General features: G+C 45.4%; 1 protein-coding gene across 4 annotated transcripts in view; it reads right to left on the bottom strand.

Moving 5' to 3' along the window:
* Positions 1 to 18,250, bottom strand: part of Alg14 (asparagine-linked glycosylation 14) — a 71,385-nt gene that overhangs the window by 38,947 nt on the left and 14,188 nt on the right. For all 4 annotated transcript variants that reach the window (XR_003954370.1, NR_155539.1, XM_006501899.3 and 1 more), the window contains one exon: positions 3,939 to 4,070. Coding sequence is in view for 2 of the 4 variants with exons in the window: in XM_006501899.3 (XP_006501962.1) it covers positions 3,939 to 4,070 (132 nt within the window). In the remaining 2 variants the exon portion in view is untranslated. The remainder of the gene's footprint in view (positions 1 to 3,938; positions 4,071 to 18,250) is intronic.

The raw sequence follows: 18,250 nt of genomic DNA, 5'->3' as shown, positions 1-18,250 counted from the left end.
CATAAAATAAATAAATCTTAAAATAAAATGAAAACCTCAGTCACTTAAAAGTGGAATAAGGATTTCTACGAACTCCATCCCCTTCCTTTCTTATTCCTTACAAACATGAGGATATCCCACACACATTTTTTACAAGCAGTTTTATAGCATTTATGAAACTTTAGAGTAATTAAGAGGGAAATGGAGAGGCTAGCAAGCCCAACCCTTTTTGTTTTAAGATGAATAAGGCCTGGAAGGGAACTGAATGACATAAAGTAAGAAGCCTGGGACCAAGTGTCCCACCACCCTCAGGGTGTAGCAGAGTATCAGAAGCTTGGAGCTGCCGTCACACAGCACAGACATGCCTAGCGTTCCTGAGGAACTGGGCTCGATCCCCACTCCGCAATAGCAAACAAAACTCAGGCCAGGGACTCACTGAGCTCTTCTGCATCCACAACAGACTTTACCCATCGCTACATCATTTCCTTCTGAGTTGCGATATTGCTGCACTCATGCGGGCCGGGCCGAGTAATGGAGGAGGAGTTAGAAATGGGTGGGAAATGCGGAAAGAGCTCTGTTCCACAGCGCACTCAGCACCACCGCAGTGCGGGAAAACAGAAAGACGGAAGCGGAAGCTAGAGAGACCTAGCAAAGGGCATCCTTGACTAAGAGGCTCGCTACACTAACAGCTCCATCAAGGTGCCCACATTCCCAACGGCACCAGATACTGATGGCCACAAGTTCCTTGATTATTAAATAAAAATAAATCTCTATGACCTGTCTGGGAGGAAGACGCACCAAGACTCTCGCACACAAATGCTTATTTATAACAACATCCGAGAGAGGGTACGCTGATGTCTTGTTTGGAGAATCCCCAGAAAGGCCACCCCTGTAACAAAAGTCATCGCTGCTGAAACTAAGAGGGGAGAAAGGGCAGATTATCAGCCTCTCTGAAAGGCTTCTAACCAATAATAGCCACACCCTGTTTATTACAGAACAAATGCCCCCTGGCTTTTAATATGTCCCAGGATTCAACTCATGAACCAGGATCTAGATTATAAAAGGTAACAGAATAAGTTTGCTGGACAGTGAGTCCTGGTTTAAATAAAACTAGATGATACTAAAGTGAATATGATCTTTTTGTTTGTTTGAGACAGGGTCTCTCTCTCTCTATTCCTAGCTGTCCTAGAACTTAATATGTAGTCCAGTTGGCCTTGAACTCACAGAGATCCTCCTGTCTCTGCTTCCCAAGTGCTGGGATTAAACATGTGCACCAACATGCCCAGTCCAATTCTTAAAAAAAAAAAAAATTAGCAATTTCAGTTTAGTAAATATTATCACTATTTTTCCCTTTTCAAGACATTAGGGGCGAGGGGGAACGCAGCTGGAGAAGGTGGCTCAGTGGTGAGAGCATCAGCTGCTTTTCCAGAAGTTCTGAATTCAATTCCCAGCACCCACAAGGAGGCTTATAACCAGCTGTTACTGTAGTCCCAAGGGATCTGGGTGCCCTCTTCTGGTGTATAAACAAAGCATCCATACACAGAAAATAAATAACTAATTTAAAAAATATATATGATTGGACTCAATTAGCAATGTTTAACTTTTCACAAAGATGAGAAATGCCACCTTGAAATCTATGCAAGAGTGGTATTCTTTCATGAAACTCAATTTAACCTAGTTTTCTGTTTATGGGTATCTTGCCTGCATCTCTGTCTGTGCACTACGCGCATGCCTGGTGCTGTCAGGGGCCCTAGATCTGGCATTACAGAAGGTTGTGAGTCATCATGTAGGCGCAGGGAATCAACCCCAGATCCTCAGGAAAGTGGTTAGAGCTCTAACCACTGTGCAATCTCTCCAGCTTCAAAGAATGGCTTTATGCTTAGATGTACGGAATTGTTATATGAGTGTGGGTCTACACTGGGAAAAATTCTCTTCACTGTCAGAACAAAGCCAGACTCATGCATGTTTCAATTTTTACTCATTAGACTGTTACAGGCAAGGAATCAAGCCAAGGAAGCAAGCGTCCACACTGCTCCTGACTAAGCCCAGTCTAATTAGGATTTCCTGTTATCTACCTAATGCTGCTGCTTTTAACTTACCGAAAAGTACTGCATAACATCAGGTCAGAGATACTTAACACTTCTTAAAATTAAGTAAAATAAAATAAACCTTTCCTCCCTTCTACTTATCTCCCGAGTTTAAAAATAAATGAAGCATTTCAAGAATAATCTTTTAAGAAAGATATTGCTAAGCAATGTAGTTGTAGACTATGAGTTAAACTTATTTTGACAAAAATTTGAGGGGACTGGGGAGATGGCTCATGGTTAAGGGCACTGGCTGCTCTTCTAGAGAATCTAGGTTCAATCCCCAGCACCCACACGGTAGCTCACAACCCTCTGTTATTTTGGTCCCAGGAGATCCAATGCATCTTCTGGCCTCCTTGGGTGCTAGGCATGCACATGGTACACAGACATACATGCAGGCAAAACACCCACACTCATAAAATAAAAATAAACTTTTTGAAAAAGAAATATGTACAGAATTAATCTGTGGTGTTATAAATCAGAAAGTAACAGTGATTTCTTGGGGGCGAGGGTTGGCTGGAAGAAGCCAGAAAAAACAGTCTGAGATATGGAAAATTTCTATATGTTATGAGGGATGTGGTCAAACTTATACTTGTGGTACACTTAAGAGCTGTACATTCTATGGTATGTAAATGCTATTTTTTTTTTAAAAAAACCTCATAGAGAGCCATTCATGTAAAGAATACGGGGTTTTGAACTGTCCTCCATTAAGAGAGTTTGAGCTACATTCTAGCTGATGAAGGACAACTAATAGAGAGATTGCTAAGTCACTGGACCTAAACACATTTTGGCTCAATTATTCATAAGAATAATATATCCCTTGCCAGGATTGCTCTATCTGGGAGTCAAGTACAGAGTTTTCTTTCAGGCTACAGTGCCTAATAGATTCTGCCTACAGGAATGAGCAGAATTTAAGAGCAGTGTACAGCCCTGGGATACACACCCACAGGTCTGCACTATCTACTGTAGCCTCCTCCCACAAGCCTGAAGCAGGCTGAGCCAGACCTTGACTTTGTTGCCACTAAGGAGATTACTTAGGCAGGAGCCTGCCTCCCTGGATCACTGTATTGTTCAGCTATTTCAGCTGCTGCTACCTGCTGGTCACCTGCAGCTGGGCTCCAAGGATGATTTGGCGGGAATGGGCTTTCCCCTCTCCTTTATAAAGCATGTCCACCATAAAAAATTTGAACCTTGAGCAGACTAGTTGTCCTGGTTCCATTATTTCTCAACCCGCCTAGATCCCCTCTTTTCTTTCAGCTCCAGGCTGCCTTCCAGACTCGAATCCGGACATGAGAGCCACAGGCCGGCCCCAACAATCTACTGCCCCACATTTGCAACTAATACTGCAACTTTACTGCAAGGATTTCGAGAGAGTGCAAGACTTTCACAGACACGGAGAATGAATGATACAAAAAAAAAAAAGCATTTAGCTTGTGTCTTTATTTTCTGTACCCCTTTCCTATGAGAACTTGAATATGTATAAAATTCAGACCGCCACATACCATATTTGGTAAAAAAAAAAGTTTTAACAAATAGCAAAAAGACTATTGAAAAAGAGTCAACTATTTGCTGGCTGGCTTGCACAGGCTGGTTGGTTAGGAACCACGGTGAACAGCCACAAGCATCAGTTTAAAACACTATTAGCATTTATCGCTATAAGAGGAAGGGCGAGGACAAACTGAGTTCAAACTAAAACTAGAAAAGCAGATCTCTCACGGCTTTCAGGAAAGTGCATATAAACTATAAAGTCTAGCATTCCTCTAAAAAGCCCTGGCTCCCTGACAAATGGATGCTGTTGAATAAAGCAATAGATCTTATTATCACTGGGCAGCTATATGAGAGTTACTTTCTGACCTAAGGGACAGGCTTACATACCAAATCTGGCTTTATTCGGAGAACCAGTGGGAAGGAGAACCACATGGAGTAGAAGGTAGTGAACACGGAGGAGAGCCAGGACTGCCGAACCTCCCGGCTTCTCGGAATTCGGTGAAGGTGGTACTTGGGGTACTGGAAGGAAACAGCAGAGACCCAAATAAATTAATAGATAATACTCAATGTAGACAATTAGCATCTTTCATTTTTAATTTTCACCTTAAATACTTTAAGAGCTGCAAAGCTTATTTCATGTTTCATCTAACTTTACATGATTAGAAAATGATGAAGAGGTTCCCAAAGGCAATTTAAAAAGCAAAGTCCATTTTGTCAATAAGTCGGAAGAGATCTTCCATAAAATATATTACAGGACAAGTGTAACATGCTGATATATACAAAGAGAGCTGATAAATCAATACACAAAGCAATCTTATATCAAGATGGAGAAGATGGACAGATAACTTCAGATAGAAGAAATACAAACAGCCAACAAACATGAAGAGATAGTTAACACTGAAACACAAGAAAAGGCATGAATTCTTCAAGTCCTTGTTGAACAGTAATAGACACTCAGTGTTGTTGAGGGTATAGAGAAATAGACTCATACATTCCCTGTGTGGATATGCTGGTACAACTTGCAGGCAGTGGGTAGTGGTTAACCTGGTGATCTAAGTCCAATCCCAGAACCCATGTAAAGATGAAGAGGAGAAACAACCCTGCAAAGTTGGCCTCTGACATGCATACGTGTATGTGTGCACACACCTCTAAATTAAAAACAGAATGTAAGGTCTCAAGCTGTCTTTAAGCCTGTGGGGTGAAGCTGCGGTATTAGATTTCTACTGTACTTCAGTGACAGTGCAGGTCAGTGGTGTGTAACCCAGGAGTGTGCACAGCTCTTAAATTCTGCGCTCATCCTTGGACGGCAGAATCCACAGACAGGGAGTGGTAACCAAGAAAGCAAGAAGTAAGCCTGGGCACTTGCAATTATTATTAATGCAATTAATAATTATTAATTGAAAAATAATAGGAGCCAAAATCCTTTCTCTGGACAGAAACAAACAAAAACATGAACAATAGGTATAACTTTAATTTTTTTTCAAGCCTTATTTAAATAACAGTTCTTCAACTTTTTAACCTCCCTCACGGCCCGCCACCCATCAGAGGCAGTGGGGATGAAAGGGTGCGGAGGAAGTGGACCTGTTCAGAAAGGTTCTTTGTAGCAAATTCCATCTGTGTTGTCTGGAAATCAGTGGTTCCGTTCACAGGTTAGTAGCTGCAGCTAGATCCACTGGCAAACACTTTACTGATACATCAGCAGCTGAGTTCGGTAGAGTTGGGATAACAAACACAAATCAGCAGTGGTGGCATTACCTAGCAAAGGCAGCCAGCCTCAGCCTCAGCCCGAGTCAGCAGGAGGGACCAGGAGAAGTTCTCGCCTGTGCTTCTCTCAGCAAAGTGAAGATCAGTGAAGATGCAACAAGCATTGCACAGCTAGCTTGGCCCCCACCCCACCCCATCACTGTGGAGTCCCTCCAAACACCACATGTCCTCGAAGTATCTTGCCTCAGCATGAGTGTCTGTCTCAAACAGCTCGAGTCTGAAGAAGAGACAAAAACCCATGGGCATGCCACCATTACTCTTTTGGTGCATTTCTCTCTATGGAGTCCCAACAGATGCAGCTCAACTATGAAGTGTAAGACAGACCAATACATGCGTGTTGTTAGCAAAGGATCCCTCATCACATGCCCTCTCATGTGCTTGCTTTAGCAGACAGAACATCCTTTCTCCTGGGTCTGCTTCAGCTAAATGCTCCTTCACGAGTCTGCCTTAGCCTTTCACCTGTGTTCACTTCAGGAAAACACTTCTTCCCATGTTAGTCCCAGCAAAACACCATCCAAACACAACTGACTCTCCAAAGAACCCTTAAATTTTCACTTCAAATAGGACGTATCCCGAGTTAGTTTCCTGCAGAGAAATAAAGATTTATGTTGGGTCTGGCAGATCCGCAGGGAGAGAGGGGTTAGTCCCCCCATATATCTTTCCAGAAACCTCATTCCATAGTCCTATAGCTATTTGTTGATCCCAAATGTCTCTGCTACTCCCTGGCTCAAGTCATCCCCCTCTTTCACCTTGGCTGCTACTCCTAACAGCCTCATAATGGTCTCTTTCCTTCTTTTATCCTGATGTAATTTATTCTCTACAGAATCACCAAGACTCATCTTTTGATAACAGAAAGCAGATCCTTTCTTTCTCCTGCATCAAATCCCCCACAGACTTCCCTACACTTGGGATAAGGTCCAAGCTCCCTGCAGTTGCTCCCAGGCTCCCATATAATCTGGTACCAGTCTGTCGCTAATCCCACTGTGCTCGCTCAGCAAGCCACAGTCTGTATGTGTCACACTTCTTTCTGAAGACCTCCTCTTCTGCTCCATCTCACCCTGTCATCCCTGTCCCCAGACAGTCTCACAGTTAGCCTGCCTCATCCTTCAGATCAGTTCCCAGCTGAACAGTATCTGCTCAGGGGACAGACAGCGCCCCTCCACCAATATTCTGCTTTACGCTCTTCACAGCAATTATTGGTACCAACTTAACCTGTTGATTTATGTATTTGATTTTCTGCCTCTTTCACCAGAATACAACTTGAGAGAATTTTATTTTTTTCTACCGCTGTAATACTAGAGCCTAGTCTGGTATCTCCCAAATTTTAATCTTGGTAAACATTTAGCATATTATTGCAGTGGCCATGGTGTGTCCAGAGGACAGTGTTCTACCATGCACACAGGAAACTGTCGTTCCAGTTTCTCCATGTTCAGTCTGTGCTCTATGCTCAAGATGGTGAGGCGGAGGACTCTGACTCTTCATGATTATCCTAGGGCTGAAGAGACGAACAACTGGAAACTCTTCACTTCACAGTTGAGGAATGTCCCTTCCTCAAGGTGACAGTGTCAGGACCTGGGCCCGGGCTTTCCAGATACCCTGATATATGTGGAATGGTCCTTTGTACCGGTGTTTCTTGGATCCCTGTGCCTTGCTGAGGAGATGTTAGAAACACCTCCTGCTATACCATCTATCATCCTAATGCACAGCCTAGCCAGTTTCCTTTTCTTGTTGCTGTTGTTGGTAGTGTTGTTGTTGTTGGTGGTGGTGGTGGTAATGCTGCTGCTCCTGCTGCTCCTCCTCCTCTTCTTCTCTTTCTCCTTCGATTTTTGAGACAGGGTTTCTCTGTGTAGCTCTGGCTGTCCTGGAATGTACTCTGTAGACCAGGCTGGCCTCCAATTCACAGATCTCCTTACCTTAGTCCCTCTCCCCATCCCCCCACTCCCATCCCCCGAGTTCTGGGACTAAAGGTATACACCACTCAGGTTCTTTGTTTTTCAACTCACTTTATAGTTATATACTGATGGTCAAAAGCCCACAGATCTCTCAATCTCCCCACCTCCCCCTCCCCCTCTCTCCCCACTCCCCTCTCAGAACTCTGCTCTCCTGTATCTTTGTCCTGTGTTAGTTCTGCCCTATTGGTTGAATTCACCAGTCCCATCGACCACTGTCAGCAGTGACAGGCTCCACCCTCAGACCTCCAAGGCTTTGGGTGGAAATGCAGAATAAGAACACAGGACATAGGATCTTGAAATCTTCAGATTTTGTTGACTTTCAGGCCCCAGCTTCTTCAAGAAAGTCCTGCGATTTTGGTGTTGCTCCAGCCTGGCAGCCAGTGGCTGTGAGGATCTGAGAAAGGGGTCTCTTAGGTGTCTCATTTCTCTTTGTATAGTTCGCTGTGTACACTCCTGTGATGGTTTGTATACACTTGGCTCAGGGAGTAGCACTATTAGATGGTGTAGCCCTGTTGGAGTAGGTGTGACCTTGTTGGAGTAGGTGTGTCACTGTGGGCATGGGCTTAGGACCCTCACCCTAGCTGCCTGGAAGTCAGCTAGCAGCCTTCAGATAAAGATGTAGAACTCTCAGCATCTCTTGCATCATGCCTGTCTGGATGCTGCCATGCTTCTGCCTTGATGAATGAGCTGAACTCTGAACCTTTAAGCCAGCTCCAATTACATGTTGTTCTTCTAAGAGTTGCTTTGGTCATGGTGTCTGTTCACAGCAGTAAAACCCTAACTAAGACAAATCCCGAATATGGAAATGCTATGAAATATAATCCGCCCACTTTTACACTGTCAGCCAAGGAAATGAGGCTTGTTCTCTCTCTACCACACAGGAACAAAAAGCATACATCAGCAAAACACTGTGTTTGAGCCTCCTAACTGAAGGGCAGGACTCTCCAGAGGACCCACCCCCCCATCCCCCATCCCTGCATGGTTCTCTACCCATCTCAACCAACGTACGATCAAATGTGAGTGGTGTGATGGTAGGAGATGCTGAGGTGTAAAACCTTCAAGTGGAGAAGTGCATTTTTTGTTCTTTCAGGTTTCTAGTTTGCCTGAAATGACGTGAAATCCAGAGTCGAACACTGGTGGTAATGACAACTTTGAACAGTCACAGTATGTTCCAGAACTGCATCACTGCCAAGACCCACAAACAGATCTGGCTTCAGATTTGTGAAAACTAAATAGAAGCTTACAGTGATTTAGATGGAAAATAATTCCACCAAAGAATCCAGATGGTATCATAAACCACAAGAGAGCAGACGGAGTGGCTATGAGGTCACTTCTTCTTGTTACCACACACCGAAACGTACAACACACTTACTATTAAATGGATGCCGCACTGGGGCAAAACCCTAGAGACAAGATGAACACTGAAGTAACCAAATTTCACTCAACTAAGCTTTCACCTTTCTTTCATAATATTTAAAAGCAATGTCCTCTTTCTTCCTATATATAGGTGCATGTGTATATAAATAGACATGATGGTTGAATGGATCATTTGAAAGTTAAGACATCCACAATTTACCACAAGACAATTTTCATATACTTGCCCTTCAAATGCTTGTTTATCTCATGGGAGCTGACGTGTCAAGGAGTGACATGAACGAGCGAGCTGTGGTAGAGTGAGCCTGCTGCCACCCAGCTGCCCCCTCTAGCAAACCAGCCTGTGGAGACCTTCATCTCCCATTGTGAAGCAAGAGCACAGGACTCTCCTCAGGGATCTTTAGCTTGTTTCAATGACCTCTCGACTCAGGTGTGAGGACTCTTGGCTTACATGTGTAGCCCTTGCTATGCAGCCAAGACCAGCCTTGAACTTGAAGTGATTTTCCTGCTCAGGCATCCCACACACCAGGATTATAGGCTCCACCACAGGCAATTATCCAGCCTGACATGTTAGGACTCCAGCTTCCCTTGAGAAGACCCTTCCTGGCCATGGAGAAAATTTTTCCAGAGATTATTATTGAATTATGACCCAAAGACTCTAAGCCATCTACAGTGAACTGTCATGTTCTTCCTGCAACTTTTTGGCTCCTTCTTTTGACAATATCAGTCTTCCTTTGGCTAAGTCATCCTTCCGGCTGGTTTTGGTGGCATTCACTCCATCTCATTTATCCCCAACCAATGCCCCAAATAGGCTTGGAATAGCTTCAGCTTTGCAGAGTATATATTCCTAATGGATGTTGGATGGTTTAAGCAATCATTCGGAAATCAAAAATGACCATAATTTTCCTATATAAGAAAGTGGCCACTCCTGACTCCTAAGATTGGCTAAAGTAGATGAGCGCACACATAACTCAGTAGAGACCACGAGGCTGATGTTTGCCATGGCTTCTGGGAAACCTCCTTTCTGTCTGTAAGTTGTAAGAGACCTAGCCTTTCCTCACACAACCAGTACAAACTGTGAAGCCTGGGGTTCGCTCCCTTAACAGCAGGGCTTAAGGCAGCACCATGAGGAGCCATGTGCAACTGTAGGAGACAGGGCCAGGAGACGTCCCTGGGCAGCTGCACTGAGTCGGGCCAGAGGCAAGACTACATTTTTTTTTCTGTTATGTTAAGTTGCCAGATTCCTCTTTTTTTTTTTTTTTTTTTTTTTGGTATAAGCAACTGTTTATGACCCCGGCTTTCAGAACTGTACTTACGAGTGGAGATTCATTAGCTCATCATTCATTAAACAAGCAATGAGCACTTCCCAGGCGACAAGAACTGGGGGTGGATAAGACACTTAGAGGGAACCCACTACAGTCCTGAAGGGAAAGTCACGGAAACCATCAAAAAAAATCAAAGGCAAGTACCACATGAGACATAACTAACTTGCTAGTCACCAAGTAAGAAACAATGAACTACATCTTCATCACTCAGGTCTCCTGCAGGAGATGCATGAGCTGGCTCACAATGGATAAAAAATAGATGATGGGTCCTGAGGCAGAGGGGGTCTGAGAGAACAGGGAGGATGTGGGGAGCTATATTTTGACACAGAAGAAACAAGATAGAAAGCAGGACGCGTGGCGTTAGAGGGATGAAGCTTTTAAAGCCAGGCTAGAAAGCACATCCTGGAGTCCAAAGGAATGAGACACTGGCCATTGTTATGAGGGGACTGTGATCAGATCTGCACCCAAGAAATACCACGCTGACAACTAGGAGGAAAAGCAGATGCGGGAAGGAGCGGAGGAGGGAATGCTGGGAGACAGCACACACCTACCAGGGTAATGATGCTGTCAGTTAAGGTGGAGGAGTGGCGAGTAAACAATGGGGAAAAGGGGCTCAGAGGTGGGGCGCGAGCTCTGCTCTTGTTTCCAGCTGGAGGGATGGTATTGTCACACTCTAAGAAGAGGACAAGAAGGGACAAGAAGCTCAGGGCATACCCTGTACTCACTGTGGTCTACTTGTTTGTTTATTGAGTAGTACTATGGAAAGCTTCACGCATGCTGGGCAAGGACTGCACCATTCAGAGAGAGAGAGAGAGAGAGAGAGAGAGAGAGAGAGAGAGAGAGAGAGAGAGAGAGAGAGAGAGCATGTGCACACCGTGAAGCCAGAGTAGGAAGGGGCCGTCACCCATCACTCCTCTTTATTGCCTTAAGACAGTCTTTCCCCAAACCAGACAGAGTTTTGGCTAGGCCGGCTGGCCAGTAAGCTTTCAGGCTCTCCCTGCCTTTGCCTCCCCTCCCTCTGTGCTGAGGTTACAGGTGTGCAGCGTCGCGCTCAGCTTTCCGCACAGGTGCTGGGGACTCAAGCTCGGGTCCTACGCTTGCAGAGCAGGAACCTCTGTCCACCTCTACCCCACCTCTTTGGAGACAGGATCTCACAGGCAGTTCTGGTTGGGTTTGAACTTGCTCTTTCCTACCTCAGGTTCCCACATAGCTGGGATTACAGGCCCTTGCCACAAGGGCCGGCTGCAGATTGGTTTTGAGCATAATTTAGTGAAGCAGTGAAATTCTCCAATTACAAACTATCAGTGTTAAAAAATATATATATTTTAGAGACTGTCACTATGGCTCAGGGAGTATAATGGGCTGGCAAGATGCTTCAGAAGGTAAAGATGCTGTTTATCAAGCTTCGTTCCCATGACCCACATACTGAAGGAGAATCATTTCCTGTAAGTTACCCCCTGACCTCCACACATGTGCACATCCACACATCTATACACCCACAAAACAAAATCAGGAAACACACACGCATTTAGGTGTGTCATGGGGTAGCAGGAGGCTCTGTTTCTGGAACGAGGGCAACGGGCTGACCCAGTAGGTGGGTGTAGAGAGCAACTGGTGATGAAGGAGGCCAAGACTCAGAACTTAGATTCTGCCACACCCGGGAGAGGCACGGCCCAGAGACACAGCCTCACTTAGAGCTGACAAGTCAGCCTTGAGAGGCAGCTGTGGATCCCTGGTGGCTAGCTGAGGATCCCTGATTATCTAGGCCTCCATGTTTCACTAAAGAAGACAGAGGCCTAGGGAGGTTGGTCTGGAGTGAGGAGCTCTCCTCCCTCCCTCATGCAGTCAGCTGCCATCAGGCGAGCACTGACCAGGCACCTGGAGGATCCACGAACACCCTTTGCACCTATGTGTCAGGCTCACTTCCCTGCCGACCTATGCGGTCCCCAGTTCATCCTGCCTAAAACCGGAAGTGAATAATCACACGGCCTTGCTACTTAGAGAAATGAGAATCATGCAATCCCTTGTGTGGCTGTGTTATCAGGCTTCCGATGCATTTCCCAGGCCTAATAGCTATGGAAAGAGCATCCAAGGAAGAGTTCAAAGGAAGGAGACAGGGACTCCCAGTGAGCTACATATTGATTCATGGCAACAGAAAGATATCGTAAGTCTGGGTATGGTGCTATAGAATATTTGGCAATAAGTACATATTTTCTTACTCAGATAGTTTGCCCATTTCATCTTATTCTACTCTGAGTCGAGGCATCTGACTTTTTACTGGGTAGAGGTATTTTTACTTTTATGTAGACCTGGGTATAGTTAATTGTCTTAGTCAGGGTTTCTATTTCTGCACAAACATCATGACCAAGAAGCAAGTTGGGGAGGAAAGGGTTTATTCAGCTTACACTTCCACATTGCTGTTCATCACCAAAGGAAGTCAGGACTGGAACTCAAGCAGGTCAGGGAGCAGGAGCTGATGCAGAGGCCATGGAGGGATGTTCTTTACTGGCTTGCCTCCCCTGGCTTGCTCAGCCTGCTCTCTTATAGAACCCAAGACTACCAGCCCAGAGATGGCACCACCCACAAGGGGTCTTTCCCCCTTGATCACTAATTGAGAAAATGCCTTACAGTTGGATCTCAAGGAGGCATTTCCTCAACTGAAGCTCCTTTCTCTGTGATAACTCCAGCTGTGTCAAGTTGACACAAAACTAGCCGGTACAGTTAATGTTACGTTTTTACAAAAAGACCAGGAATATGTTTTGTAGAGTGTGGTATGCTGAGGTGAGAGAGGTGCCTCAGTGGGCTCTCTGAGGCATCCCTTCCCCCTGTGGTACCAGCAATATGATGGGTATGGTGTAGAACAGAGTTTATTTAAGGCATGGGAAGGGGAGTTGAGAAGGGAAGAGAGAGAGAGAGAGAGAGAGAGAGAGAGAAGGAAGAAGAGGAGGAAGAAAAGGAGGAGGAGGAGGAGGAAGAGGAGGAGGAGAGACCAGCTAGGAACATGTGGGAAAAGGGGGGGGGAGGGGGAAGGGGAGAGAGGAAGAAAGGGGTCAGGGAAAGAAAAGAGGCAGAGAGTAAGGAGGAGCCAAACAGCCTCTTTTATAGCAAGCCAGGCCTACCTGGCTGTTGCTAGGTAACTGTTGGGTGGCATGTAGAAGGAATGTTAACAGTTAATGTTCATAAGAATGACATACATACATTAGTTATAAGAATATAAGAATTATAAGAATAGAGCACAGCCGGGCAGTGGTGGTGCACGCCTTTAATCCCAGCACTTTGAAGACAGAAGCAAGTGGATCTTTATGAGTTCGAGGCCAGCCTGGTCTATGAGCAAGTTCTAGAACAGCCAAGGCTACATAAAGAAACCCTGTCTCGGAAACAAAAACAAAAAAAAACCAAAAAAACAAAACAAAACAAAACAAAACAAAAAAAAAACGCACCCCAAACAAAACAAAAACAAAAACACAAGAAAACAAACAAACAAATGAGCGAAGGACAGAAATGCACTGAGCAACCGGGGTGACGTGAGTTTTACACCTGAATTGAAACCCCACGACTGCATTCAGATGGCTTACAACTGTCTTTTTTAGAACTGCTTGGGTTTGTTAGTAGTAGACACCAAACGCATTCAAGTCAAAGTCTCAAGAAGACAGGAAGTCTCGGTCATCTATGAAGGCAGCACCCCACCTTGTGGAAAGTTGTATGTGGAAGATCACCAAGTCTGTTTTAGAGGAGCCATTTCATGGATCTTGCAACCATTAGACTTCCAGAGTTACATCCAAACCAAACAATTTAAAGAACAAGAAACAAGAATACAGTACCCAAACTTCTGTGTTTCCAAACACACGCGTGCGGGTGCGCACACACACTTCTAACTATGTTATAGTTTGCGTTCTTTTAGTAAATAAATACTCCATGTGAATAAGTGGTTACTTCCGTTGGCGCGCCTCTGCTCTGTTTGGATCTGTACTGACCCCCTTCCTGTTTGGTTTTTCTGGAAGCTTTTGGTATCTTCTCTTTGTCATGCCTTTTGAGACCTTAGATGACTTTACCTTGTTGTGGCTACAGTTGGACTGGACCTCTTCCAGCCCTTTTGACTTTGAAGGCCATGTCCTTCTGGGTCTGGGGACTTTCCCTAGGCCGTCTGTTTGTTTGGACCTTTTCTCCTCTGCCTTGCCTTTTCTGGGACATCCTTAGAGACACAGTCTGACTGTCTAATGTGCTTACTCTTGGTTTTTCAATGTTTCTTATAGCTTATCGCAGAATCTTCAGTGTGACTGTCCAGTGCTTTGTAGATTTCGTTTTCATTCTTGCAATAAAAAATTTAATAACAATAAAAAAAAACCCTACTCAGAATGTTTTTGAATTCTTAAAAAATTAGATCTTATTCCTGGGGACATGATAACCTCTCATTTCTTTGAAAATAACTGTTTTCTTTTAAGCTTCCCCAACCCCTCCCCTTTTCTCAAAATTCCTTTTGCTGATTGCTGGTTTGGGTTTTTCTTATGCTAGTATCTGACAGTCAGTAGTTATCAGCTCAAACCACTGGTTTTCAAGCAAGAGAGGGGGAACCCTCTTCCTTAGACCACAGAACAATAACTGGAGACGTGCAGGGCTGTTCGCGGCTGGTGGGTGTGCATGGGGTGGAAGGTATTCATTGCATTTGGTGGAAAAGGCCAGGGTTGCTGGTAAGCATCCCATAATACACAGCACATTCTCCCCTAGATACGAAGTTATGAGGCCCCTAAGTCAACAGCCAGGACAGTAGAACGCCTAGCTCATGTTAATGAATGATGTGGGAGCATATGAAGGCAATAAAATGTAAAAAGCAAACGGGACCCACGTGTTAGACCTCGTAGTTTTGTTCTGTGGGCAAACTACTTTCTTCAAAATTAATCTTTAATTAATTCCTTGCCTGGAAGATATAAATGGGATATTCTGGGAAATGATGCAGAGAATAGACCTAAATGGTAAGCATTAGGGGCCAGGGAAGGCATTCGTTCTGCTGAAGCCCCTGTTTCCTAGGTACCATCTCACCCTGTCCTCAGTTGTCATGGTAACACGATGGCTAACACCTTCATAGCTCAGGGTTGTGGCTCTGGTCTTCTACCTGAAAGTGGAGGGTCTGAGAGCACAGTTGGTCTCTATGAAGGCTTCGCCCCTGCTGTGTGGCAATGCAGGCGTCAGAGAAGTTGATGGTGACTTTTACTGACACTGCTCAGTGGTGCTCTTATAAACCTGTAGGGGTGGGGGGCTGTGGGGGATGTGGTGGTGGTGGTGTTGATATGTGTTTGTGTGTGTGTGTGTGTGTGTGTGTGTGTGTGTGTGTATGGTGGGGGTGGTGTCTGTGTGTAGATCAGAGGACAACGTGGAGTGTCTTCCTCAAATGTCTCTCACTGAACCTGAAGCTCACCAATTTGACTAGGCCGGCCAGCCAGCCAGCGAGCTCCAAGAAGCAGCCCATCTCTGCACACCCTGCACAGATTACAGGCACGTGCGGCACTGTCCAGTTTGCTATGTGGATGCCGAGGACCCAAACTCAGGTCCTCCCGCTACAGCGCAGCCAGTTACTGACAGAGCCATCCCTCAAGCCCATTGCCAGTCGACTCCAGCTTCCCACTCTGATGCCTTCCTTTCCAGATGCACCGAGCAGGGGAGGCACCTGCTTGCTTTATATTGTGCACAAAACTCAGCAAAAATTCGGAAAACAAAACTGCTCAATTAGCAGCTACTTTATAGTTTTCGAGAAATAGTATAGGGATAGAGAGATGGTTCAGAGTGCTGTGCACCTGTGTAACAAACTGGTTGTGATTTCTGTACCCCAATGGCATTGGGGGGTGGGGTAGATAGAGACAGGATTGCTGGCTACTAGTCTGGTACACTCACACACTTGCACACAACACCCCTCCACCCCCCGTATGCATATCCACCAAACACACGCAAGAAACATTTTATTGTGGGAAGGCACAGATTCGCGCTACTTCCTTGCTTAGACAAAGAAGCACGTCTGAAGTAAACTGAAATAAATATAACAGAACTGCAGCAAGGGGTTTGAGTGGAAAAAGTCCTTTTTCTGTCATGCTGGGGACCAAATGCGAGCAGTTGTGCATCCTACAGACGCATCCTAACCCTGAACTACGTATGTTCCCAGCCCTGTGGAGAACATCTGGAATACAAACTTCCTGCAGGTGGAAGGTTGACTCTTGAGTTATGTAATGTGTTCTAACTCAAGAAAAGGCAATCTAAAAAAGAAGAAATGACAATAATATCTAACAGAGATGTATGATTTTGACCTCCAAAAAAAGGGAGTAGAAGACTCTCCTGTCTAACCCTGACCAGATCAGTCTGTAGCACTGATAGTTTCTGGCCATTTCTGGTCAACAGCTCAATGGCCTGTAGTATGCTGCCACCTGGTGGCAGGATGGAGGAATGGCAGCAAACACAGCCATCTTGTCTGCAGAGGGAGAGTACAATAGAAATTCTTCATCAACCCACTGGAGGGACCTCCCAAGAACATTCTTCAAGTCTTTAAGGGAGGAAAGTGTGTTGAATGGAAGAGAACAAGGGATTGAAGTGGTCAAGGGCGGCCAGGGGAGTAAGAAGGAGAGAGCAAGCAAATGTGTAGGGCTTAGGAAAGCTTTGCCTGAGTGCAAGAAGCACCCGCAGAACACCAACTCTTCCAGCCACGGTGGAGGCGGCTGGACAAGTCTGGGTGATACAAGACACTTAGAGGCACGTAGACAGACTTCCCAGAGCGTGATGGCAAAGCAACAGTACTCTTCACACACACACACACACACACATGTTCGTTTCCCTCCCGTCCCCCGACTTTTAAGACTTACGTATTTTGTTTTCTGTGTATCAACGTTTTACCTGTATCTGTGAATGTGAGCCATGTTCATGACTGGTGTCAATCTCATGGGGATCATAAGAGGGGACGAGGTCCCATCCTCTGGAACTGGGAGTTATAGATGGTTGTTAAGACACCATGTGGTTACTGGAAACTAGCTGGGTCTTCTGCAGGAGCAGCGAGTACTCTTAGCCACGGAGCCGTCAGCTGACCAGGCCAACGATAGTATTCTTATAATTGCCTACATTAAGCTCCTAAGTCACCCCTTTTCTCCTCGAATTCCTATCAGATCTTCCTGGAAAGTCTGCTAACTCTACTTTTGTCAAAGTGATAAAGGTACCGGAGAGAAGCCTCGGTGGGTAAGAGTGCTCGTCGTTGCTCTTGCAGAGAACTTGGGTTCAATGGCCAGCCCCTACATGATAGTTCGCAGACATTGGTAACTTCAGTTCCAGTGGATCCAGTGACCTCTTCTGACCACCAGGGGCACCAGGCATGCACATGGTACATACACAGATATGCAGGTTGTAATTTTCAGATACATTAAATCTGCTAGGCAGATGGTGGTGCACGGCTTTGATTCCAGCACTCGGGAGACAGAGGCAGGTGGTTCTGTGAGTTTGAGCCCAGCATGGCCTACAGAGTGAGTTCCAGGACAGCCAAGGCTACAAAGAACAACAACAACAACAACAATAACAACAACAACAACAACAACAAATCTAAAAAACAGTCCAACTGTTTGCCCTCCTTATACCCTGACTAGTGCAAGCCAGCTGGGAGGCTGCAGGAGTCCCCAGATTCTTGGCGTTGTTTGCGCTTTGCAGTACAAGGAGAAGCTGTAACTCGGGCGTCAGACCCTACCACACAACTAAGCACGTTCATCCAGTGACCCCCAAGACCCTCAGTGAGACAGGAACTGCATTCGATGTCATATGTTGCTCTGCCTGCCTTCCATCAGCCTCTGTCCTTCCACTCTGAATTCTGCCACTGGACCATAACATAGCATTGCTCCCCTCCGTGGCTTTGTGATGTATGTGCCTTGTGCTGAAACAGCCTTCTTCTCAGTGTCCTCTTCCCCAGGCCCAGTGAGCAGCTGCATTCATTCCACTGCTCCTGCCCATGTAACCTTCACAGCGCTGTTCATCTTCTGATGAACTTACAGTTACATTGTGTCTTGTATGACTATCTTCTCGCTGCAGCTGAGTGGGGTTCATGATAGAAGGAGTGGTCTTGGGTTGATTCTGTTAACAGACCATTCCTGTCAAGTGGGGCAAATACTTATAGCTGAATAAAGTGTTCTAAAAGACAAGAGTTTTGCCACTCACACTCAGGAGGCAGAGGCAGGTGGATCTCTGTAAGTTCAGGTCAGCCTGGTCTACATAGGGAATTCTAGGACAGCCATAGTTACATAAGAGACCCTGTTAAAAACAAAAAAGC

This window comes from Mus musculus, chromosome 3 (genome assembly GCF_000001635.26).
Source record: "Mus musculus strain C57BL/6J chromosome 3, GRCm38.p6 C57BL/6J".
Taxonomy (NCBI): Eukaryota; Metazoa; Chordata; class Mammalia; order Rodentia; family Muridae; genus Mus; species Mus musculus.
Note: the sequence above shows the minus strand (reverse complement) of the source record. Positions and strands in the feature narration are given on the sequence as shown.